This window comes from Gasterosteus aculeatus, chromosome 13, assembly GCF_964276395.1.
Source record: "Gasterosteus aculeatus chromosome 13, fGasAcu3.hap1.1, whole genome shotgun sequence".
In the NCBI taxonomy this organism is placed as follows: domain Eukaryota; kingdom Metazoa; phylum Chordata; class Actinopteri; order Perciformes; family Gasterosteidae; genus Gasterosteus; species Gasterosteus aculeatus.
Window position 1 is genome coordinate 13461847 of NC_135701.1, and position 26374 is coordinate 13488220.

At 42.5% G+C, this 26374-nt stretch overlaps 1 protein-coding gene across 13 annotated transcripts in view; it reads right to left on the reverse strand.

Moving 5' to 3' along the window:
• Positions 1–393: 393 nt before the first annotated feature.
• trpm3 (transient receptor potential cation channel, subfamily M, member 3) overlaps positions 394–26374 on the reverse strand; it is a 103156-nt gene continuing 77175 nt past the window's right edge. For 3 of the 13 annotated variants that reach the window (XM_040194833.2, XM_040194840.2, XM_078087212.1), the window contains exons 11-26: positions 26229–26363; positions 25995–26045; positions 22764–22904; positions 21373–21402; positions 19871–20163; positions 18214–18442; positions 15974–16177; positions 13060–13200; positions 11561–11689; positions 10694–10945; positions 9632–9806; positions 9018–9140; positions 7290–7440; positions 6547–6740; positions 6236–6368; positions 394–5994 (exon numbers count right to left, since the gene is read on the reverse strand). In XM_040194833.2, coding sequence (XP_040050767.2) covers positions 4383–5994; positions 6236–6368; positions 6547–6740; positions 7290–7440; positions 9018–9140; positions 9632–9806; positions 10694–10945; positions 11561–11689; positions 13060–13200; positions 15974–16177; positions 18214–18442; positions 19871–20163; positions 21373–21402; positions 22764–22904; positions 25995–26045; positions 26229–26363 — 3993 coding nt within the window. In that variant the 3' untranslated portion in view covers positions 394–4382. Of the gene's footprint in view, positions 5995–6235; positions 6369–6546; positions 6741–7289; positions 7441–9017; positions 9141–9631; positions 9807–10693; positions 10946–11560; positions 11690–13059; positions 13201–15973; positions 16178–18213; positions 18443–19870; positions 20164–21372; positions 21403–22763; positions 22905–23067; positions 23104–25994; positions 26046–26228; positions 26364–26374 lie in introns of all 13 variants that reach the window. The other 10 variants (XM_040194836.2, XM_040194844.2, XM_040194843.2 and 7 more) reach the window with 6 other exon arrangements.

Genomic DNA, 26374 nt, shown 5'->3' on the forward strand with positions numbered 1-26374 from the left:
GTCAGGGAGCTTGGTCTCCTGCCTTAACTGCAGAACAACTCATGTGATGTGCCTTGCTACTCGAGGCTCGGAACAGTATGTTCTTTCAACGTTGTGTGTTCTACAGTGATGAAGTTTACAGCTCCCAGCCCCCGGTTTGTGCACTCAGAACCAGTCAAATAAATGCAGATTTCTCTGTTCCAATAAGCAACATAATTAGACTTTTTTTGATCTACCTCTTCCTCTAAGTGAATTTGTGTGTATGAGAAACACCTCTCTGCTTGTATTTTTGTATTCTTGCTAAAACTGATATAACATCTGAGCTACACATGATAAGCATCAATCTTTTTGTTATCAGAGTGATTAAAGATCACGGTGAAGTCAAAGTAAGAAAGAACAGGTAAAAAAACGGAGTACCAATCTATTTCATTCTTTATTTGACAATGCATGCCAGACATGATCCTATTCACATTGAAGAACACAGATTTGTATTTGCATCCAAATACTCACTACTTTGATTTCATATTACAATCTCTCTCTAGCGTTCTTTCGTCATCTTTACAGGTCGTCTCTTTTCACTCTGAGTGGAAGAACTGCATGCATTTGAAGGACATTAAATAAAGTGTGACCATTAGGGGGATAAGTCCCTTTCAATTGTAGAAGCACATCAGCAATTATTGCAGAAAAAACGTGCATTAAACTCTCTTTAACTTACACGTCACAATGATTAACCTTCTAATTTATCACCAGGCTTTGGCACGTAGTTGACGGGTAAGTGATTTTACATTCCTTTGACAATGTGGAGGTAAAGACATTTCCAATTATAGTCATAGGAGGGAAGCAGATCTGTTGATTATGGGATACAGTATAGGAAAATATTGAAAAAATACTGTACACTGAGATTGTGTTGTGTTGTGTTGTGTTCGCATGCCTCCCAGCCATGTCAACATACCACAAAACGAATAATAGTACCATGTGCAGACAACTTTAGTAGGGCCATGGACAGATATGTTTTCTCCTATTCTTTACTGCAAGGATAAAGAGATTTGAAAATAACATTTTGGTTCTGTATCACAGCAGGGCAAATAGGAGGGTTTAGGCTTTTCAGTCTGACACCGTCTGTTTTCATCGTTAGCCATGTGGAACTGAGTTGAGCTGCAACCTTTGCTTGATTAACCTGTCTACCACGCTGTGTGGACTGTGGGTCAGTAGAGCACGACTCGTTCACATTTGGTTTGGCTCAGCTGGTGAGGGACCAAAACCCTCTAACAATGTGCAGTTCTCGTTGTTTGGATTCTTGAAACTGGTGCGAGTCAGTCATATGAAGGCATTGCTTCGTATCGTATTGCCATTTCTAAGATACAAAATAAACAGATGTCCTGAAGACATAAAGCACAGTGATTATATAAGAAGCTTTCTGCTGCAGACAAATCCAGATCTCTCCATTTCTCTTTTTGTTTACGTCTTTTGTTCCAGCCTGATAATCTTACTACCTTGCATCACTGGGGTAACGTTGTCCCTGAGTATTGACTCGGCGTCAACCTTTCACCTCCTAAACATACTGCATACTACGTATTTGTTGAGGAAATTGCAAATCTTATCCTTTTATGTAGTGATGGACTACAACCTCCCATTTGCCATCACATCCGTAGCTATTTCAAGTGTTACACCCCGATCTGTCCGACCCACATGCATGTCATTTGTGTGGGAGTTGTGATTGCTAGGTTAAAGGGGCACTCCACCGATTTCACAACTAAAGGTCTGGGTACTGGTCATTGAGGTTTGCCGATCAGCCTAATAAGCCTTTTGCAGCTTGTGTAGATAACTGAGCCATTTATCAGTCACAGAAGGTCAATCAAAAGATGCTGTTGAGTTGCACCATGGAAACTAGAATTTAATGTGTTTTAATTTGATCCATACAGGGGAATAAAAGTCTGTTTCTAGAAAGTCTGCCGACTGTCGGCAGGTATATTGCTAAATCAATGGAGTACCCCTTTTAAGGTTAGGGGTTTGGTTTAGGGATAGTAGGCATACAAACAGTGTGGATCATCAAACAGATTGGGTAATGATACAGATATATATATATATATATATATATATATTCTTTTTTTCTGCTATGAAACTATAATTCTTAATAATCAATTTTTCATATGTTTTTCCGTGGATTTAAATGTCCACACAAGCAATGATAAAGTCTACCGATATCAAAATCACCCCAATCTGTACATCCGATTTCTTTAAAGAGAGAAACAAAGGTCTGAGCGGATAAAAAACAAAAACACATGTTGAACATAACACATATTATGGGCTCCATAATGAGGGGGGAAAAAAACAAAAAAATGATCAATTTCACGGATTACTGATTCTACATAGTCCATTCATGCCCAAAAGGCACCCTAAGTTTGGTATACTGGCAACCGAGTAATGCCATGTCAACTTTACATTAGAAAATTCTCATAAGCTTCTTGAGAAAACATACAATAAAACTACTTTAAATACTTTAAATATGTTTGAAATGTACAGTGTATCAGACAATTCTATGTTTAATAAATATTATAATACATCAGCATTTAGTGCATGTCGATGGTCATCGTTTTATTAAATTTAAAAGCTTAATTAGAAAATACTTAAAATTTGACAAAAATATCACTGAGAAGATATAAATATTGATTTTTTAATTCAGTTTACTGTAATCATCAATTATGAGCAAGAAATGCCAATAAATAAAATCAATCCCAAAATCAATTCAACATGATTAAACTGAATTATAAACACATACAAAATCTGTAAGAATTCTATTCATTCAATTATCTTATGTTAAAAATCCAACAGAGGATGTGGTCCTCTTTCAGGACCTTTTCCATTACAATAAAAAAATGAGAACTTTCTAAAACACTGATCTGGCTTTCATCTTTTAATAATAACTAATAACTGTGTTTCCTCCCTCGTGTCACTTAAATTCTTTTATTTCACCTAGAATGCATATACTTAAAAGCTTACTTAAGCTTCTTCTGTTTTTAAAGATAAATTCATAAATTAGCTCTTTCTTTAGAAACTCTTTATATTGGGCTCAATCATCACGCAATTGCTTTCTATCACAGTCTCCTTTTGCAGTGTCTGTGATTGAATGCAATAAAACAATAAAGGAGAAAAGCAAATAGATGACAGCTATGGAGAACATGAAGGACGGATCTATTAGGTGTAGGTGGATGTACAACCATTGCAAAATAATGCCACTGTCGCAATCGGAAGGAGGAGAGGAGGGCTACAAGAGAGCACTGATTTGTTGAGTGTAAGGATTTTTGGTGTCAGGTGCAGGCAAAGAAGGTTCTTAACAGGTGTACCCAGTGACCCGGTGAGCATTGCTTCTCAAATAGGCTCGTAGTGGCCTTCTGTCCCCATTGGTTTTCACAATTGCACTTAAAGCTCTCGGGGATCAGGCCTGAACAAGAGTTTACGATCATTTTCGAGTGTCATGTAAGATTCCACTGACAGTGTGTGAATGTGTGTGCCCCAAACATCAGTTGTAAAAGTCTTCATGTCACACTCTTTTCTCCCTTTTTCCTGATGCTTCCTTTTCACTCTCGTCACGGCTAATACGACCTTACAAGGATGACCTTTTGACTTCAAACATGGCTTTCTTTTTCAACTAGACTGACAATAGAAACCGTTTGGTAGACAGATTATGCTAAAAAACGCAAAAAGGAGGAAAAGGCAGATTTAAATATACCTTGGCGAAAAGAGATAAATATTTGGATTATTTGAATATAGAGGTAATTTGTTGCCATGTTACAGCAATCACTTCCAGTGCAACAAAGGAAAGAAATGGTTCCCGTTGTTTCCAAAACCCTTCACTGGCAGCCATAAATGTTAGCAGGTTTGCTATAGCTGGGGTAGGACAGAAGTGAGTTAAGATTATATGGAGAGAGGATAATGTATATAAAGTCAAGGTTGTGCGATAAAAAAAAGAGGCGGCTGTTTTTTCTTTCTTTTTCGTCTTCCTTTGTCTAACATGTTGGGAGTAACGCTATACTTACGTGATTGATATGTGATGCAACACAGTGATGTCTACTCGATGTAAAGGTAGTGGATTGAAGACACACAGTAAAAATGCACCTTCCATTGCCATAACACCCCATTGAGTCACTCAGCTGAAAGAAGAGGTAAAAACTACTCTTGCCTGGTGTACATTAGGGCGCCAACGTCTCCCGTCCTGCTCCACCTGACACCTAATCCAGGGTAAAGTGGCCCTCCAGCGCTGAATATGATTAAACTTTTCTAACCTAAAACATAAGTGAAAAAATCTCAGCATCTATGGGCAACTTTACCCTGCCTTCATGTTTGCCCTCTCAGCATTCCTCCCTGGTCTTATCAGTGTGTGAGTGTGCAGACCAGGGTTCTTGTCACGTGTAGTTCTGTCTATCAAAGCTGCGGAAAGCTGACGGAGTGGCCAGCTTCCTCATTGAGAGGCTGTCAGTCTTGGCCGTGTCAGGCCGTGCGCCAGACTTGCTTCTGAGGAAGGGGTTTCTGGTTCCTGCCAGACCCTGGCCCCCTGGTCCGGGCCCCCTGTCCGCCCCCAGACCCGATCCCCTCTCCATCCTCTCGCTCACCGACAGGCTCTTCCGGTGCGGCGGGGCCAGCGTGAGGGAAGGATGGGAGTCATCTGAGGAGCAGCTGTTTGCTCTCTCCATCCTGGAGAAGGGAGAGCAGAGAGGGAGCCCGCTGGGCCCACCTAGGCCCCCCAGGCGGGGGGTGTCAGGAGCTTGAATCAGGTCGTCGGGGTCCTCCGGATCAGACTCTGTGTGGCTGAGCTCCGCCTCTCTCTCTGGATGACAGGAAGCAATGTCTGACGGCTTATCAAAAGGGAAGGAGGTGGATCCTCCGGGGGAGTGTGAGCGCTCTACGGGCGTGTATGGAGCCGAGACGCAGCGTGTGTCGATGCAGTCGGTGATGCTGGTGTACTCTGCGGCCTTTACCTGGACTCCTGCCCCTAGTCCACTGTAGGAGCCTCTTGATGTGAACATGAGGCTGTGTGACTTAACCAGAGGGGGCTCGTCGAGGAACGCGCCCGTCGTGGAGAGGTAGCGGCTGCTCTTGGAGCGCTCGAGCATCCCCGCCGAGGGAGGCGGGGACGGTTCCATGTCCCAGGGAGGTAACGTGTTGTCTGGCAAGAGGTGGGCCGAGCACAGTGACAAATCTGCGGCTGCACTGTCGTCAAACATGGCGCCAGCCGTCCCGCTGCTGCCCAGTCCGCCCTCCGAGTGCCTATCGCCCACGCCGCTGGTGGCGGCGCTGACGAAGTCCCGGCCTCCCGGCAGCACCGTCTCCGTGATGTCCGACTGCAGCGAGCAGTCTCTGTTGAGCGGTGGGACTATTCGGAGAGGATTCAGAAAGACCTCCGTCGGGCCCACCTCCTCGGAAGTGGAGACATAGATGTCAATGCATGACGATGGACGGTGTTGCTGGGAAACCGACAGCGTCGCCAGGGGGAGGGGCTTAGACTCCTTGGGGGCAGCACCTGAGGAGACTGATTGCGAGCTGTTGGCTCGATGGAGACTGAGCGAGCGTTCTTTGAAGAAGCTCTCGGCCCGCTCAGCCCCACTTGAGCGTTCACGCCCGCGACCGGCATAAAACGAGTGACTCCTTGTCCGTGCAGCCGTGCCTGTAGGAGAGGGAGGGGACATGGAGCCCTCAGCTGCTCCCTCCAGCGCCTCCTGCAGACGGTAGGTATTTCCTTCTGTGCTGTTAAAGCTGCTTTGACGGAGGATGTATCCCGCTTCGGGGCACTCACCCTGGCGGAGGATATATGCAGAGTCCGTGCAGTCAGATGAAGTCCGGGAACGCACTTTGTTTACCTCCCCGCGCTCAACACCTGTCACGCGCTCTAGTGCCACAGCGATCCGTCCAATGAGCTCCTCCATTTGGGCCAGACGGATGTCGACCGTCTGCAACGAGGCCTTCATGAAGTGTTCTCTTTCGTTGACCTCCTCCAGACGCATTGCCATATTCTCCACCCTGGAGGAGGACAGCAGAAAGAAAATGAAGGACAATAACATCACTGGAGACAATGGTGGATAAAAAAACATTTCAGTTTATTGCAGGATATACAGTATATATATATGCATTAGAAATTCTGAGGGCCAGGTTTCTGCTTTCTCACATGCCCTATATATTGGTATACAGCACATTATTACAGGACTTATTAGTAAACCCATTTGCCATTGGCCACAGGTTAAATGTAGAGTGCAGGTCTTACCTTTCAGATGTGACTCTGATCCTCTCATCGTTAGAGGAGTGGAATCGATCATCTTTCTCTCTGAAGTACTCTTCGATGCATTGCTCCTCAAAGTCGTGGACTTTCTTCAGCTCATCCTCTGTGATGAAAAGTTCTGCGGATGAAAGAGTTTGATAGATTGAGGAAGTGATAATGCTTCGGTATCATATATATATTTTTTGGAGGATTAATAGTAAAACAAATTCTGTATAGTTTCTAGTGTTACAGCGCTAAAAGCAGAAGATTGGAAATAATTGTATATTTTGTCAGGCAGATGTTTATCTGCCACTCACTCAGTCCATAGTCCCTCTCGTCGTCATCGTGCTTGCGCCAGCGACAACAAAGATGCTTAAGGACCATCGTTATGTGGCTGAAGATGATGAGGGGAGGAGGAAGCACCGGGCGCTCGTGGAAAGTCATAATGAGCTGATAGCGCTGGAATTTCCAAACCTGGTTGGAGATGGACTTCACTTCGAAGAATGTATTGCTATGACGATGAACAACGACACACAGAGATGCCACATCAACTTTGAAATATAAAATTACATTTTAAACTAAAAAACTAAAACAAATTATAAGTGGGACAGCAAAGATGACAAAAAGTCTAGATAGTATACAAATGTGTTGGTCAACGCGTTCATTTAGCATGCAGCCGGACTGCAGAACCAAGTTTGGACAAAGAGAGTACATAGAGACGTGTACAAATGTGACAAATCTGTAGAAGATTTCTTTCAACATTCTTTTTGCATGACGATGTCTTTGCAAACTCAGCACAATCCCACTTTGTTAATACAGTTTGCTACCAGACTAAAGTGACTGTGATCAGCAACCCAAACACATGTTACTTTCAATTTAATTTGTCTCACACACACTCAAATAAAGTCCTGTTTTAAAATAGTGTTAATGAAATACTGCTACTGCGGAAATCCTCATGTCTCATACTACTCTTTTTGCACTAATGCTGGAGGAAAGAGAAAAATGATTGATATCATCATGCAGCCAACGTGTGGAGAAGCCAAAAGCATTGTTTACGTACTTGAACACAGCTATGAGGAGGTTGACGAGGAGTATGTTGGCCACCAGTAGGTAGCACGCCATGATGGCTGGGACGATCCAGGCTCCGGTCTTACAGGCAGGCAGGGCCACGACCCCGCCGTCCTCTGTAGTGATGTTCTGCCCACAGGGGGCTGCACGCCGCCACAAAAGGAAAACACACTTACAAGTTAACACCAGGCCAACTGTGGTATAGAGACTTGAAGCCATCATGAACATTTCTGTAGAAATTTGTATATGTATAAAAAATTAGTAGGACATGCAGACAAGCAATACAAAATATATATTTTTAAAAATCAGAAGAAAAAATGAAACTTAATAAAACCTCAGCAAATACAAATAAAGAAAACACAAGAAAACAACCAAAAAACTAAGTGACAAGCAGACCTAAAAATACAAATTACAATGCATAAATATATATTTTGCAACAAAACAACAATCAAGAAGCATAATTTGTGTTTATGCTTCTTAAAGAGGGGACTGGAAAGCGTGGATGCTAAAATGGGGGAGGCTTATGTCTGAAAATGTGCATCTGGAAAAAAAAATTCACAGCAAAACAATGCGTTATTCATGTCTCATCACAATTTGTGTTCCCAATATATTCAAACATTCGGGAGATGTTTCAAATATATTGTCGCACATGCGTGCCATAGCTTCATTCAATGATTGCTTGCTTTGAATTGTTTGAAATGTCTTTAAAAGGTACATAGTATGTTTTTTCCATCTGTGATGGTTCAGTTGCTGTGGCTTATCTGGGGAACATTCAGCATTTGTTCTTGGTTTGTTTGCCTTTTAGATTCCTTCTAGTCATGCTCATCATTGCTTGATGTTCAATTGTTTCACACAATGCAGCCCAAAGACAGAGAACTGAAGTAATTTATTTCTACGATTCAAAATGATTCATTGCAATTTTTGATAAAAAACTCTGACAACTGAACCACGTGAAAAAACAGATTACAGATGATGAAAGGTGGCTGATAAATTGTGGTTTTGTATTTGTGTCTGTATGGGTTTTATTTGTGCATGGTGTTGTTATCCTATCAAAGTGCTTTTATTAAATGTTGCCTATATCAAGAGAAATATTTCCGCAGTGTTGCAATTGATTCAGTGAAAAGCTGAGCCAGCATACAAAAGGGAGGGTGATATGGTTTATGCGACAGACGGCGTTATCATGGCAGGGTCACTCCTTCAAATGAAACTAATTGGAAGTCAAGGAACAAAATGAGCGGGAGAGAGATAAAGGGAATGTAACACTTTTAAACTTTGATAGTCCCTCTTGATAGAACAACTGACCACCAACAAATAGTATAAAATATATGAACACATTTGAAAAGTGCTATTGCCAAGAAACAGTGCCATTTGTCAGCCAGTGCCAAGATTAGTAAGGGTAAAGTTGCTTACAACGTATAGCCTTAGGTCAAGTTACCGGTTTGGTCCTTCCAAGTTTGAAGAAAACAAGCAGCACTTTAAAATTGCCTTAAACAAGCTTCCAGTACTTGAATAAAATGCTATTTGGATAAAGTAACTGACCCAAGACACCAAACACGAGGGCAACTTTAACCTCAGAAAAGTGCAGAGCCGCATGCACACTTTTGTCTCAAGTGGCCTCTAATGGTACGAGTGGGCATGACATGGTGGCAACGTGAGGATGATGGAGGAGAGGTGGGTTAGGTAGATGTGATTAAATTGAGGTTTTTATCTATTGATTTACTGGGGGTTTGACTGCACTGCGCATTGTGGGATGGAGCACTACTACGCCAGGTTCCATAAGTTCGTAAGTAATTGTCGGCCAGCCAGAGTTTTTCATTCAGCCTGTGCTTTAACTTCCTACTATCTGAAACAAAGAATAAAAACATTATTTCAGATCTCTTCTCTTTGGGCCACTCCTCACATTCTGTATACACCATCATATATACAACCACACAAAAAGACAACAAAGCTGCACGCAAACGCACTCTCGCTCTCAACACATTTTCTTACAAACACTTTATTGAGTCAAATGTCACATTGTCTACAAGATATAAAATAATGTCAATAAAAAGTAGTGATGTCATTTAAAAGGTTAAGAGCAAAAGAATTACCGATACTGATATGGTGTTGGAAAAACAAAATCAGTCAATTTGATGCAATTTCTCTTGTAGTACAGTGTTATATCTGTGTTGTAAACGGAAAACCTTTGGTAGTATGTTAACAACTTAATGATGGGATCGGTGTGTATGCGGTCACATTAGTTACATCCCTCTTTCGAGTCAGGAACTATTTCCCCCTGAATTAAAAAAAGAAGAAGTTTATTGAAAAGCTCTGACACTCTGGCCCTAAACTTACGGTCAATCTGGTCAGCAAACACCTCTCCGTAGATCATCCAGTAAGGCATGAAGAAGATGTTCCTAGCTAGCATCCAGGATGGGTCTTCATTAGGGTTGAGGATGGCCTGACGTGCCACCCCAAAACTCATCAGCACCACCAACATGATGATCACAAAATACATCATGTCGATCATCTGACGAGGGGAGAGGGGGGGCAGAGGAGGACCGTCAGAGAGAGAAGGGAAAGAGTGAGCGATTTAAGGAGAGAAACACATGGGGAGCAGTTGGTAAGAATGCTCTTAGAAAGGAGGAATGGTGAAAAAAAAACAGGAATGGATAAACGAGAGCCGTCCACTAGCCTCTGTTACAACATGCTGAATAGATCTTTCAATTAATTGTGATATGTTTTTAGAAAGCTGATCTCTATCTAAGGAATAGTCAAACTTTCAGGCCAAATTATCACTTTATTAAAATCATACGGTGCACACAAATTTGGCATAGTAACAGCATCTACTGTTTTAAAGAGTACACCGGTATTATATTTTTTGTAAATTGTTCTTTGATTTTCAAATCTGTTAATGGTGCTGCAACATCACATATGCCAAATATCTGACTGAAGTAATTGAATGCAAAATCATCAGCCTCCCCCTACAGCCACCCAGGAGGACGCTTTCATTTCTGGCTGATTTTCATAACTAAAAGGCGTTTGAGTCCTGTGGTACACAGACCACGTCAAAGGCAGTTTATCATCAGACACGTTTGAGCCTTTGGTCCCTTCTCTAGTCATGTATGCATCAAAGGCTCTAATTGTGTGCTTTTTGAGATCAAACGATGAGGTTTAGAAGCACAGACGCTGTATCAGGACCAAGCATGTACACCATATACAAATGAAACCTTCACAATCATGCGACTAAGTGAACTTGTAATCAGTATGGATCATGTAGCATAGTTGTCAGAAAGAAGCAAAATCAGACAAAAGTGAAGAAAAACACATGATGGAGAAAGGAAAAAAGAGAAATGCTGTGATAGAAAATACACACACACAATACACACACAATACACCACCCCTGCCTCATCTCACCATCTTGCCAATCATCATCACGTAGGGACCCAGGTACTTGTTGACCCCAAAGATGTCCAGCAGCCGGATGTACCAATAGATGATGTTGACGCAATAGATGACACGCCCGTAGCTCATGAGCGGCGGTTCTTGGAGACGCAGAACCATGCCGATGGAGAATATGAGAATGGCCATGAGGTCTGTGATGTTCCAGTACTCCTGAAGCCACACCTTCACCTTCTGCAACAACTTCCCCGGCTCTGACATCAGGATCTGGGAGAGAGTTGAGAGAAATTATTTAAGAAAGAAAGAGCGAGATGAGGAAACTCACATGCAGGGAAGGTGACAAGATGTGTTAAATAAATGCAGATTTGAAGGGAACTTTTTAAGAGTGATTGAAATAAAAGAACATTTATGCAATAAATCATGTCCACCATTGGAGGGCAGTATGAGTTCACCTATCGGGGCATTTAGTAGACGCCTGAGGAGGCATCGCTGAGCGGCTGAGAATGATGTGCCATAATGATTAATGCATTTCATACACTTACAGTACGAACACGGTGAGGCTGAACTAGTCCCTTATGGCCACATACCTGGACTCTCCATTTACTGTTTTTTGTTTTTTTGTTTTCCCATCTGTGTCTTAATCTTCCTTCTCTCCCTCTGTGACTCTTTCTTTTTTTTCTCTGCAATGGTTGCCAACTAGTTTTCCCTATTAATGTGCTGTTTGATGGTAAAGGATATAATGTGTAGCTTCTGCCCCATAAAACCCACTCAGTTTAACCGTACGTAGAGGCGACAAGTTTTGTGTCTATGGCTCACAAGGTAGTTGGAGGATTATACGGGCTTAAAATAGTTACGGGTGCTGCTGCACGGACTCAGCTGTACCTCTCTCATTTTCTCAATGCCGTTGGTGAAGATGTAAGCGATGACGATCCACTCTTGAGGACAGGGCCACAGGTCCATCTTTACCAGGACAATGTAGTTGAATAACATCAGGTAGCCCACGTAGGCCAACTATGTAAAAACAACACAGCAGAGGGAAATCAGCAGGGACACATTCATGCTTCTGTGATGGTCTATCTGACTTTTCCCTCAACAGCAAACTGGAAATCAATACAGTTCGGAAGGGCTTGAAGGGGTTTTCTGATGAACTGCTGAAATTAGACATCTAGGAAATTATTGACAAACATTACACCTCTTTTCAATGGATTCTGTCAAATGTGATTATAGAGATTTCATGTCAAGACGTCTAAGTTGCTATACCTCCAAACTTGGCCTGAATCTGTCCATTATATGTCTCCTGTGGCCGTCTATTTAAATCCATGTCAGTTCTTCACTTTTAACTTTTCCTGCCCTTATTCGTGCACAAATGTGTTGAAACCCCGTTTTATATCATTTTCTCATACTGGATTTCAATCTGCTATTTTACACATTTGATTCAGCCATTGCTGATCAATTTATCCTACGAGACCATTTAAACTACGCGAATACAGCGAGTACAGATTTGACATGAAAAATGTTACTACTTATAAGTAACTACAAACAACCTGGAATGGTATCTCCGTTAGTCCATGCCTAAAATCAGTCTCAAGTAAAAGTGGTTTTAATTATTTGTGACAGAGACTGTCAAACCATTGCACATGCACAGTTGGTCTGCGTGATGAGTTGTCGTGATGATCGTACTCTGAACGGGGAAGCCCTACTACAAGCTTCAACGCAAATCTGGTAATGAGGTAAAGATCACATTTCAACCCTGAGAAAAACACAGCGTCTGTCTACAAGTGTAGCTTGTAACCGGAAGGGCACGAGGGAGAAGTGAGGGGAGTGGGGGGGGTTATAGTTAGATGGTTTTTCATAATTAATGCATAGCCAGATGAGATCAAAAGGGGTAAAAAAAAAAGAGGCATCCAAAATATTTTCTTAGCATAAATAAACAGTTAGCTGCTAGTTTTTCAAAAATCATCTTACACCAAATATTACACTTGCGCTCACATGTTGATACTGTACAAGGCACAAGCTATAAACAGATCAACAGTGTTGCAAAGCCTCTAGAACGTAACAAACTAAGACATATATACTCAAGAGATTCCGGTGTGCGTTTACACTCTTGATACAAAACCTCCTTGTTCGGTCTTCAGTCTCTTTCACTGGCCTGTAACTTTCTCCCTGTGTTGCTGCAGTCTCCCCACCTCTCTCACTCTAAACTTTGTCATCCCCGTACAGCTGTGTGATGGCAGGGTGGAGGCGGAGGACGGGGCGGATAATGGAAATAGAGGCACTGTGGCAGGAGAAGCTAGCAGCGGGGATCCAGAGAATTGACGAGCTACAGTGAGCACTGACATTGCCAGCAGCAGGCGGGTGGAGCTGCAGGAGCCGACACTGACCGTATGGAACCAGAACTTGACAATCGGAGCGTTGTAGAACTCGTATATCTTTCGTCCCAAGGGGATGAGGCGGTGGCGTTTCTGAACCTCCTCAACATCCTTCTTTCTGGATGTCTCCGTGGTTACCTTGCCCAGCATTGCCTTGGGGGAATGTAAACCCCACATGGAGCGTGGGAGGAAGAAGTGGAAGGTGTGAAGGGATAAACGGAATCAAAGAGTGGGAAGAGGGGCATGTAATGAATTGGAAAGATGGAGTAGAATGAGTGGAGGAGATGGGCAGACACAGATAACGTATGTGGAAGGGGGGGGAGGAGGGATAGGAAGGTTTGAATAAGAAAGAAAAAAGAAGAAAGGGGAGAGGGTTACATTATGGCTACTGCACAGTTTTAACATCATGATCAAATAAGCAAGCACAGGCAATGTCATCATTCCAAAATGTGAAATGTGTGTTTGAGGTGGAGTGTTGGGTGAAGACTGGGAACACAGCATGACGCTGACATAGACACTCATGGATTGTGTCTCAGACAACAATTACGAGACAGAGAAGATAATGACAGAAAGAAGACAGAGAAGGGAAAAGATCAGACATAGATATCTCATTTCAATTGTGACACAGTTCCTTATCCATGAGAGAGGGTCGGAGCCCACTGACTTTATGGGTCATGGTCTTAATGTCGACGCAACACCAGACCTCTGAGGGAGTTCATTCATGGAAATGTATTGTTTGTCAAGAGGTGGACTGTACTGTGCGTACACTGCTCCAAAAGCGCAGAATGCAGTAACTACCCATTTGGTAAAAGTTGAGTGTGCAATTTCTGTGATAGCAGCCTTTTGAACATGAAGTAACTGCAAAGTGAAGCCATTTGTTGGTACTCTGTGTGCTTTACTGCACTCTGTGCCACAGAAAGAGGGTTAACTGAACAGATTAACTGAAGTATGAGGGCTTTATAAAGTGAAAGACAGACTGTGAAGCAGCCACAGCTGGCAATGTTTGGTTTTGGATATTCATATATTTTGCTACTTGTAAATGATAAATATCCACTTTGATGAACTGACATTTTGGTTACTCTGTATCTTATTCCACAGGTAGCTTAGCTTCCCAATACATTATGCGACTATTTTAAAATATATAATATAAGTATTAATAGCATTTTCAGTTTATAAACTTGGTCAAATCTCACATAAAATAGCTCATTCCCACAGCAATCTACAATCTAAAACTTAAGGTAAGGTAAGTTTAAATATATAAGAAAGCTGAGAGGACATATTTTGTTGTTATTTTGTTTCTTTGACCATCATTTGAAGGTTATCTGCATTTTTAGGTATTGAATAGTTTTATAGTAAAGTATTTTGGGGTAAAATAATCAACTCGAAAAGTGTAAAATGAAAGCATTACAAACCCTTTTTACAGTTTTTACTCAACTTTACTGTGTTGTTACTGCACTCTGCTCTTGTAGGGCAGTCGTAGACCTGGACAAAGATAAAACGTTCGAAACTTTGTCAAAATATTTAAATATCTACATAAGTACATATATAAGTACAACTATCACTAAAAAAATCAAAGAAGAAATCCCCATCAATTAGGAATAAATGGAGCAAAACAATAAGGTTTTGTCTAAGGCCTTCAGGGTGAAAAGACTCAGATGCCAGTGTGTAAATCCCACCATGCGTTCACTGTGCCGAACGTGCACTTTAAACGATCAGCGAGTGGACAACACTCATCGCGCTGTGGTTTATCAAAAGCATCTGAGGATAAAACAAGCTCCCTCTGTGGTGTAGCAGTTTGTGTACATCTGTATGAATCTCTGTGTGATTCATAAGTATCTGAAGTTGCATTTGTACAGTCAGAAGCCAGGGCAATAGAAAGGGGCTCATTGCAAATGCATTCTCTGGCAGCAGGGTCCGTTTTTAAACACCACTGTGCCTCATGGACAGCATGTGTAAAATCGCCCGTTTGCGCTGGCTTGCTGGCTGACCTCAATGCAAATGGAGGGTACGCACAGGGTTCCTGAAGGGCGCCTCGACTTCAGTGCAATCATTCAACGGAACAACCGCAGATCCACGTTATGTCTTAAAAATCGTAGTCTTCCTTTAACACACAAATTGGATCTTGGTTTCATCTCCAGAATCGATTGGATTGAAATGCAAACGCGTCCTAACCCTGCTGTACATCCACGTCTATGCAGATGGACCAACTCTTCCACTGTGAGCCGGGAGAAGGTGGTCAGACTCTGCATGATTTAAGCTCTGCAGCAGCAGGCGGGCATGGTTATGCAATGCAAAAGCCTGGGCCTCCCATGCTCAGCAGCCGACATGCTGAGTGGTATGCTGCAGCAAGCCATCATCATGATGGGGGAGAACGGGGGGCAGCAATCGGCTGGCATACAGTACTGTACCTCAATCAGAACTGAGCTTGGGGAGAGGAAGAAAGTGAGAAAGAGCTAGAAAGAGAGAGAGAGGGAGGGAGGGAGACGCCAAAGAGGTAAAGGAGCAAAGAGAGAGCTGGGCGAGGAACAAAAGGGACCATAGGAAAAGCAGAGCGAAAGAGAGGAGATAGATGGAAGAACACGAGGGAACCGACAAGCGGCGACAGACTGAGACGCTACAACTCCACGACCATGTCTCTGCTGAGACGACGAGAAACAGGAAAGGCGTATCTGGCTGGAAGGGTCCAAAGGCCAGGAAGGGCCCGAGGAGAAACAAATATGTGTGTGTCTCTGGGTATTTGTGTGCGTTTTGAAGTTTCATTGCAGAAGAAGAGGAAAAAACTCAAACTGGTCCACAATAGATATTTACAAAGGACGCAGCATGTGGGCTTTGTGTTAAATGATCAGTTTGAGTCTCAACATGTGTTGTCTAAAGTTTTAGTATGTGTATAAATTCTGAGATGCAGGGCTGAGGTGGGTTCTCTCACCACGGAGTTGTACTGCGCCTCACAGTAAGATCTTACTGTGAACTCCATGTCTTCCTCTTCCTTCTCCTTGGCTGGTTTCTCAGGCTCCTCCTCCTCCTTCTCCTGCAGGTAGGCCTCCTGATCCTGGGGCATGTAGGACATCTCATCCTTGTTCTTGAACTCCAGGCTCAGGATGGACGGCGGCAGAAGCAGGCCTAAGATCACCTTGGTGAGGAAGATGGAAAGTGACGGTAAGGGGAGGATGGAACGTTACGGAGAGCCACTGGAAGCGAAGAATCAAAGATGAGATAAAAAGGTGTACAGTTTCCTGAGTTGCGCTGTGGAAATTAGGACACGGGGAGCCTCGAACAAACCAAGCTTCATAATTGGCCTGCGACACACACATTTGAAACCCAAAATGAACACCTTCCCCATCACGCCGGGGCTGAAAGCTTCAGTATTTAGGACAACCGAGCAGGTGTCCTCATTGTTGAAGTCAATTACAAAAGCATTAGTCCAGACAGGAAACAAGGGTGCTGCGCTGCCACCATGTGTGAGACGGACACACACAGCAGATAAAGGAGGCCGGCGAGCTTTAAACACTTCACATACAAACCGGTGGAACATGAGAAGCAAAAAAGAGGCTTTTAACACAATGGGAAGGTGAAGAACAAGACAAAGAGAAGTTGATGTGTTGCAGTGTAATTGAGTGACTTCTTATCACTGGAAGCAGCTGTCTTTGAATAATTTAACAGTGAAATGAAGCTGTTTTCATTGCATGGACTACTGGCTCAACCTTGAAAGGAAATGTAGGCAATTTAAGTTTACATGAATTTTGAGGGAATGAAAAGTGAGACAGAATAAGTCATAATTCAATAATGAAGCTGTCAGTAAGTCGGATGACAGAATGATTAAACACGAAAAGGATAGTTTTGGGGTAAAGGAGGAGAATCGTTGACAAGTGAGAAATAGAATTACAACCACAGCACAGAAATAGATGTCTGAGCTTCTCTTGTCAACAGCAGCATCGTGGAGTCAAAAGCAAGGATGTCAGTCATTTGTCATACTAATCGATGCAGCAAAGCAATCAATGTACTCATCTTTGCAATTCACACTCGTCAGTCACCGTACTGATATGAGCGAGCACGTGGGAGCGCAGAACGCGGCTACCCTCACAACAAAAGCAACTCCGAAATGCGCACACATATTATCTACAACGTTATTTTCCGTGTATCATTAAATCTTGGGGAACCAAATCCTGTTTGTTACTCTCAGGGTTTCCTTTGTTTTCGTTGTTTTAGCAGTGCGCTCTCTCCCTCCCTGCTCAAAGGCCAAAGCAGGGCAGAAGCTCTGCGTCTGCTCCGCTCCATGGATCCAGCCTGCGATCATCCCAGCCTACCCATCAGCAACGCCCTCAATATATATAACTCTAACCCCTCTTATCTGGACCCTCTTGCCGGATGTCCGGAAGAACCACATGAGCCAAAATTGCTCAAAAGTCAACCGCCCGTCTTCGGCGACACCTCTTTTCCCGTTTACCACACGTGCCTCCATATGAAATGTGTTGGACCCAATTTCAAGGTTTAAAGGTCTGCTGCCAGAATTATAACTGGCTAAAGAAGCATCATAGTTCATTTTTGAACTTTCAAAGGAAAACTTTCCCAAGACTATAAATTAGATCACATATGTTTTTTTTTTAAACTTTTGCTACAATTATTTTCTTACATTCAAGCACATTTTTTGTTTCTATTGGTCTGTTTTGAGTGGATTGTCATTAACTTAAACTCAATGAAAGACTTTAGTGATTATGATGCATTTCATGTCTCTACACATGCCGGCTAACATATGTACAAATACCTTTGTAGTAAGCCGATACTAATGGCCTCTGCTTTTAACATAGGCACATTGGGTCCAAAGCAGTGTACCATTTTTCATAAATCTTCAACAGAAAGGTCCTCTTCAATTCGGTCATCTAGCTTCATATCTGCACATTTCCACACATCACATCTCAGCTTTTTGTGAGCCATGCAGCAGATCCACATCGACCGTTCAGGCCACATCTATGATAAGTTTCTCTGGGAGGTGAGCAGGTTTCTCATTACCTTCCCTGCCTACCTTCTCCTTCACAGTCTGAGATTCAACCCTGCTGCTCTAACAACAAAGCCTGAAGTCACTGTGAAGAGCAATTATACAGTGTAAATATGAGCTTCTTTACCCAACCTTCATCCTTTATCCCAAACATCTGGCATCATTTCTATTACCTTCAGGCCTGAGTTCTTGCGCATGCGCAGGCGTCCCATCCACATATCGGTCAGAAGCATCTGACTGCAGGTGTGAGCGATGAAATCTCGGTGTTTGGCCGCTACCGCCAGCTGCAGGCAGGTGGCGTTGCTCCAGTTCTTCAGCTCATACGTCAGCAGCTTCATAGCCATCTGCTCATCCTGTTTATAGGACTGGTCTAGGAGTTCCACTGCCAGCTGGCCAAACTCTCTGGGAAATTATTTGCAGGACATTTACAGGCATACTGAAACATGAACAGAGACAATGACTTTGTCTAAACATGAATAAATGGAATGAATCTTGTCAAGGAATCAGTAAACATCTGGCCAAATTGTGAAGATTAGATTACTTGCATACAAATACAGAGACACACACAAACAGACACACACACACACACACACACACACACACACACACACACACACTGATACAACACTTTGAATATCAACACATTGGCATGGTCAAGGCCATATATGACAAGCATATTGAATTTATTGATTGGATGCAGACACATGTATATTGCAAACCGGGCCCTATTCCTCCCTGGTAATCATGTCTGTACTGTTTTCAAGGAGAACGGGGCTGTTGTTCAAGTTGTTAATGTTTGTGTACTGCATGCTGAACAAAGGAAGCAGTGTCCAGATTTCAGGGTTACAGAACTACATGGCTAATATGACATATCTATTTGGGAAAAATCTGAATATAGGGCTGTACGGTGACCATCACACACGGACACGTAGCACAACATTTTCATAAGTGCAAAGCACCACCAGCGTTATAATACGTCCACTTCCAGACAATAAAAACATAAACCTGTGCCCTGAGATCAAATTTCACCCCAATTTCAACCACTGAAAAACAAAGAGCACAATATTGCCCACTACACTGAAAAGCAATCCTGTGTAGCTTTCTGTAGATAACAAGGTACTGATATGGCCGGGATGTGGAAGATTAACACAACAAACGTGTATGAATTATGGATGTAAATATTCCAACTCCATACACAACATGCAGGAATTACTGCACTGCTTCCACACATTTGACTGTTTCCACATTGACACAAATACCCCCCAGAGCAAACTAAAAAATGCTTTTAGAAACACTGCATATGCAAAGTTTACATGAAGATATCCAAATGTATGCTGATAAAAGAGCCGTGGAAAGTAAACTCAAAATATGCTGCTGAAAATGTGCGTAAGCAAGCTTGCGTGGGGAGTTGTAGTTGCCGTGGCTGTGCTTTTTTTGCAGTATCTAAAATATTTCGCCCTAATCAACAGTTTTTTCTAGAGCCAACATGTTAAATCTAGGTGATTACCTTCATCCCAAATGCATATTCTAAACTAACAAAGATGCATGTCACCAGATTTGTTTGTACTTATGGCACTTACATCCCATAGAAGCCTGGAGAAGTCTGAAACTGGTGAGTTTGCAGGGAAGAAGGCGTGTTAATATATTTGTGTCTGTATTTGCACACAGGTGAAGGTGAAGGTAGACGTTACCTACTAGACAAGCCACTTGTCTTTGCATTCACCCTTTAGCACAGAAATGCTCCTGAGAAGGAAGTTGTGCTCAGGACTATAACATCCCATTCATTCGGAGTATGGCGACAGAAGGCTGCGCGAGCGCACATTTCCCCACCTGGAGTTGTGGTTTAGTTCCTGGGAGATGTCGTCCACCATGTCGTTCTCGGAGGCTTCGTGGGCCATGGCTTTACAAAGCTTACATGCTACCAGGGCCTTGGCCATGGCCTCTTCGCCGTGCTGCCAAAAGAACAGCGCCATCTTCTGACGTTTCATGAGCACGGCCCACACCATAAGCTCATGGAAGGGGAAAGGGAAGTGGTTGATCTCCGGGTCGTCCAAATCGATGTCTACTTCCTCCTCTCGTTTGCGCGTCGTCTTCTGGCGGCCTCGGCGGATTGGCATGTCGTCCTGGTGCACATCCAGTGCGAGTTATTTGGGGTTAGGAGAGAGAAGGAGACGGCTGTGTAGATGCACATACTTTGGAGTGACTTGTTACGGAAGAGGTTTATTCCCAGAACAAGATTAGGAGTGATTTAAATTGATGCTGAACTATTAACGTGTGTATTCATGTAGCCTTGAGTTCTGCATTAGAAATTTAACCCAAATATTTGGATGACAGCCGTGACTTTAGCTCTTAAAGTCCCCTGTCTACGGGGTCATTTCACCCAGCAAATATTTTTATCTGGAATTTTTTTACATCGCTCGCCCTCCACATGATGAACGTTGGTTGCATGTAGAAGCAAAATCACACTTTGATGGACACAGGTGGAAGGAAAAAGTGTTACACACAAAGTATTTCTACACTTTTCAATAAAATCTCTTCATAGAATTTTTTTAGGTCTCCAGTCACGCCTGGAGGGATTGACACTGCCAGTTAGTGTTTTAATGGCATGTCAGCAGGAGTTTGGGGATTTACCGGATATTGATAAATTGGTGAGTCATAGGTGTATGGCTAGTATGTCCAGGTTCCCATAATGATATAATGATGAGCTTGAATACAAAACGAGGGGCAAGGCATTGAGTATTTTGACAGACACAAACAAACACACGCTAACAACATTCTTTTAAAAAGGCAGACATAAGAGATAATGGACATACATGGATATAGTTACCTCTGAGAAAACTATAGAAAGATACTGTGATAGAAGCTTTGTGATTTGGATACATCATGGCTTGTACACCATGGACACATGGTGGTTGTTATTGTCTAAGGTCAGTCATTACCAATTCAGTTAAATCGGGCTGCTATGACGTGTATCATACGAGTTAGATACATTTATATTGTCACGAAGCAGTTACATATGTAGTCATGCATATTTGTTTAGTGTTATCTCATATTATGAATTGAAAAAAAAGGGAAAATATATTTGATGTATTGGTAATGTTATCTCACAACAAGTCTTCAACTGGCTCCAACTTGTATACAGATTGTCAGCAAAATAGACTAAATACGCCTTAAGGTCTTCCTTTCAAAGACTCCAGTCACTGACTACTTTTGCTGAAAAGATCCGACTATCTAATCAACATGCTATGGCGGAAAAGAGTGAAAGAGTTTTAAACGAGGGAGAGGAATAGAGAAGGAATGACTGAATAACAATCTCGATGAGATCAACTCACCTCCATTCCCAGCAGTTTCAGGGCTTTGGGCTAGAAAAGCAACAAAAACATGAACAGGCAGAGCAAGACTCGTATAATGCATTTTATAGAGTAATTTACTCTATAAGCACAACACACAGCAAACACTGAGAGACCGACTTACTCACATGAGACCATACAGCCTATTTTTTACGGGAAAGTAAATGTTTTTCTTTAAAAGGGGCTCTAACAGTGTGGGGCTGTTGTAATTCGCAGTATGTTGCACATACAGCCATGAACTCTTACGGTTGCATGTTTGCATGTATTAAAAGCACTGTGTCGCTGTATTAAAGCAGGGCATGAATGAATTAGCCATTCATGAGCCATCATCTGAGTTGGTAAAAATAGCTCAGGTCTCCTGTGGGGCTTTTGATATCCGCATCTATTTCAAGGCTTTGTTCTTATTTAACATTTTTTTGTGTGTGTGATCACGTGACCATGTGATCACATGTGTATTTAATCTACAAAATCACAGTAAATTGGAACTGACTCTCTCTCTCTCTCTCTCCTTTGCTTTATCTCTGTCTTCCCAGCCGCTTTGTTGCTGCCATGGTAGACATGCTCTGTGATAAACAGGCACATGAAGACTCACATACACACATTCACAAACACAGGCGCGCAATCAAGCAGAAATATGGTATTTCAGACGCAGCTGTGTATACTGCCATTTTCATCACATGTGTGGCGGTGTGTGAGGTATTGAGGCAGAATGAAGAATTATACATCAGAAGGTGACCAGAGAGTAGATAATGTACAGTTTGTGTGGCGTAAAACACACAGCCGCAAAATACTACAGCACATAATTTCAGAGATCAGGTCCTCCACTGAGGTAGGAGGTGTGCTAATCAGTGAAATGCATACTGTAGTAATTGATATGAAGTGTGCTTTTTATTGGGCTTATCATGGTACTCGATGAAGTGCCGCTGCTGTAGATGATTGATATGTTGCAATAGTGTGTAATTGATGAGAAAATGCAGAATAACAGACTTTTGTGTTAACCTTGGTTGATGTACAGAACGTTGAATAATAATTTGTGATGAATTCCCTTACATGCGTTTTTTTATGATATGTAATTTTGGGCTCTCGGGATGATATGAGATTCATATTCCATCCTAGTGCATTAGCCAGCAGTTGAACCAGGAAAATGAGCAAACCAAAACAGTAGTAACAAAATAAAGCTCAGAATCCACATTAAAAAAGCACATTAAAGTATTCAGTTTAGTTATTGCTCAGGGGTACTACTTGCATTAGCAAGGTGTGTTCTTCAGGGCTTCTTTAGTGTTTACTTACAAGGCTATACAGGCTTTGAATAATTCAATTTGAAAAACTCCCAGACATCAGTTGAAATGCATGAATGAGAATGATTCACTCACCCTCTTGGGTCCAAAGAGGTTGTGGTACAGAGTTCTGAATCTCTTCCTGGTGTAGTTACACCGATATGCTCCGCCCATGAGATATTCGATGACCAGTCCAATGTCAATGAGGCTGATGCGGTAGTCCGGGGGAAGATTTCCCTAAAAACACCATAAAGTGTTAGCAGGCAACCACCCAAGACACTTGATTCATAAAGGAAGGTAAACAGGAATGATAAATAGTACAAAACATACACACTCACTTCAAAAAAATCCATATGAAAGAGTTTTGGGCTATGAAATAAAACGTGATTATCTGATTCACCTTGAAGTAGATCCAACTGAAACCTGGATATTCTCGCTTGGAAAGAACACACAATGTCAGTGAGCAGGAGCAGGAGAAATGAGAAACACAGAAACTCTCAGGCAAGATCTCTCTTCCAGCCTCTATAATACATTTTCATCTCAACCAGCCAGGGGTTCAGTTTATGTTTTTTTGCAATCTTTACAGAAATTTGTATCTTGGTTTTGGAAATCTGGAGCTATTCCTCCAGCCTCGTTTTTGGTCAAACCAAAAATTGCTTACAGGTGTGGAATTATTCCCGATTATTCTTGTAAAAATAAAAAAGCACCAGGCTGTAACTTGCTCTCTCACGGGGGAGTAGAGAGCGAGAAAAACACGGGCGCAATTTGATTTAAAGAGAATAAGCATAATTTGTTATAATTGCATTTTGGGGAAATAATGAGATCTTCTCAGTGAGGTTCAATGCAGTCTTGAAGATAGGGAAAGAGAGAGAGTTGTTATGTCTCATTAGCCTGGAAGAGAGGGGCAATAGCATGGACAGACTAATAGAAGCTCTTTCACGCGAGGACGAGAACAATCAACCCCAGTCATTGTTCTGAGAGACATCTATTACCTTACATATCTTCACTCCTCTCACTTCTCTCCAATCAGATGCAAGATCCCAGAAAACCTCTCTGTCCTCTCTGACAGCCCTGTCCTGTCATCACATTCAACATTGTAGGGGGTAAAGCCTGACAAAGCACCATAGGCCATCTGCTACTCTCAGAAGTAAAGAAAGCCACAGCGTCACCTCCTCGTATATGTTGTTTAAAAGCACGAGTCTGCGCTCAGTCGAGTCCTCTTTAATTCCCTGTGGCGGTGAAGCTCAAGCTAATAACAGTTTGTACCTCGTGAGCCTGAGAGCTTTAGAGAGCTGCTGTTTGTATTTCTGCAGTGCAGTCAAGCTGTTCCCCCTCAAAGGTTCTCTGCTACACGGCTACTGCATGTGGCCACTATTTAATGCCGCCCGATGAGGAGTCCAGACAATAGCGTCGCCTCCACGTGTCTGAACGCAGAGACAGTTTAGCTGGCAGCTAATCATGCGGTGTTGACAGAGCTCAAAGTATTATCCTGAGGAGGCAACCGGGGGGCCGGGCGCCAGTGTTCCGTGACAACACTCGTTGTGATTGTGTTGTCAGCTTTAACCGCCTCACGAACGCAGGGCAGAGCGACGGCCACTGGCCGACCAGCGGCGTACAACAGAAAGTCTCACATGCACTACGAGCAGACATGGCCCGTCTGTGTAGAGAAAGCACAGAGAAACAGCGGCCTTCATTCTGTGCTCAATATTCCACTCACACACTCTTTAAAGAGATACAGGAGCTTTTGTTAATATGTACTTTTTGCTAAACATGCTCAACAACTATAAATTGAGTCAGTGTTTGAATGCTCCAGTAAATTTCTGGTCAACAACAATTTCCGATTAGCAAGACAACCCCCCCCCCGACACACAAAGTGTGTTGCCGTCAACCTGTCTCCACGAAACGGTCATTAATCCGAAGGAAAAATAATTTCTGCTTCTGCAGCTTTAGTCCACGAGACATTTCTGAGAATTGCTGCTTTCTGACTCAGCTTTCACACCATCTAATGAATGAACAAGATTACATCTGAGAGTATCCTTCACAGGACCTTACAGCTGTTATTAGCAATACATCTGCATTTCAATCAAAATGAAGCCTGTGAAGCGTATGACCCAACGATCCACACAGAAGAATGAGAGCGAAAAACAAAGCAGACATTGTGACTCAATCTGAAAGACGGCAGTTCAATCTAATTGGCATCATACTACGCAACAACAACGATACACAAACAATCAGCTACACTATGGCAATTACACACAGCTCTGCAAAAAGATGAGGATGTATGCCATGCACTATGCACTATGTGTGTGTGTGCGTGAGTATTCCGTATGTGTGCCAAGTGGTGTTGTTGGAGAATGTTAAATGCATATCCTCTCTGCACCAACTTAAGATAATACTTGTGTTTAAAGACAGAAAGGAGGAAAAGGAGGAGTGATTACAACATCAAGCCTCTTCAGCAGCTCCCAGAGGAGGATGCAGCTTTACTGTAATCAGTCACATTTTAATTAATGAACCCATTTCAATGCTAATGGTGATGTTGCTAACCTCTCAATCCTCTCTCTCAACTGTGGGATCAATTCTAAATGGCATTCAGTCATGTACTGAATTTAAAGTTCTTGGTAGCGGTATTTTATTGCTGTAATCATCAAGGTGCTGTAGGAGATTGTAGCAAAAAAACACTGTAAAGGTGTTTTGCCTTAAGGGCAGCCAGGGGAGAAACATGCACCTTTTCATCATTTAAAACAGTATACAGTCCTAATGAAAAATACCATATATCCCCTTCTCTATGAGTAAGGCGATGTGCAATATTACTATTCAAAGAATCGGATGATACTTCATGCTACAAGAACACACCTGATACTATTTATTATTAATACAAATAAAAACAGAGATTCATAAATTGTGTCTACTGAGTTCTTCCTTCTCAGCCTCACAGCCGTTCCAATGCGGCCTCAGTTTGCTCACTCAAGTTCTGTGGATAAAACATTTTTTAATACAAACTAGTGTTTGTTAATCGTGATGGTTTGTGCCTCAGATAAAGCACAGAGTACACTGCTGAAAACTCATGAGAGGGATGACAGTCGTGCATAGCTCTACACGGCCACTGCAGCTGAAAGAGAAATGCCGGTCTCTATTTGCAGCGACAGCAACTAGGGCTACTACACTGTAGACGCACTAATTGACGCAAATAGAGTAATGCAAAAAAGCAACTGAAACTATGTGGTCAAATGTGTCTTTAATGCACACATTTAAGCCGACATTCCCATACAGTGTGCCTGAGCAGCACTGAGCAGCCACACAGCTAAAAGGGGGGCGTGATTTTCTTACCTTTTTGACATCTCTTACGAGATGGTACAGTGTGTTGGATGGTCCATGTCTCTTTTTGGGAAAAAACAAACACAACACATACGGATATCATTACCAACGACGACGAATACACTGTGTGTATTTGCATAAGTAACCTTTGGAGTCAATATTTAAGCTTGACACTGTTACCTGGTGTGTTGCTAGAAGAGAACACGACTAGCATTTACAAACCATCGAACGTGCATCTGTTATTACCGTGTTGTAGAGCTCCTCCAGTCTGGACAGCGTGAGGAAACGATGCATACTGACTCCATTTTCAATCAGCAGCTTGACAAAGTCCACTCTGTCCAGAACTAAGGCATCCAGCATCGCCTGCTCCAGGGAGCCGATCTAAGGCGGGA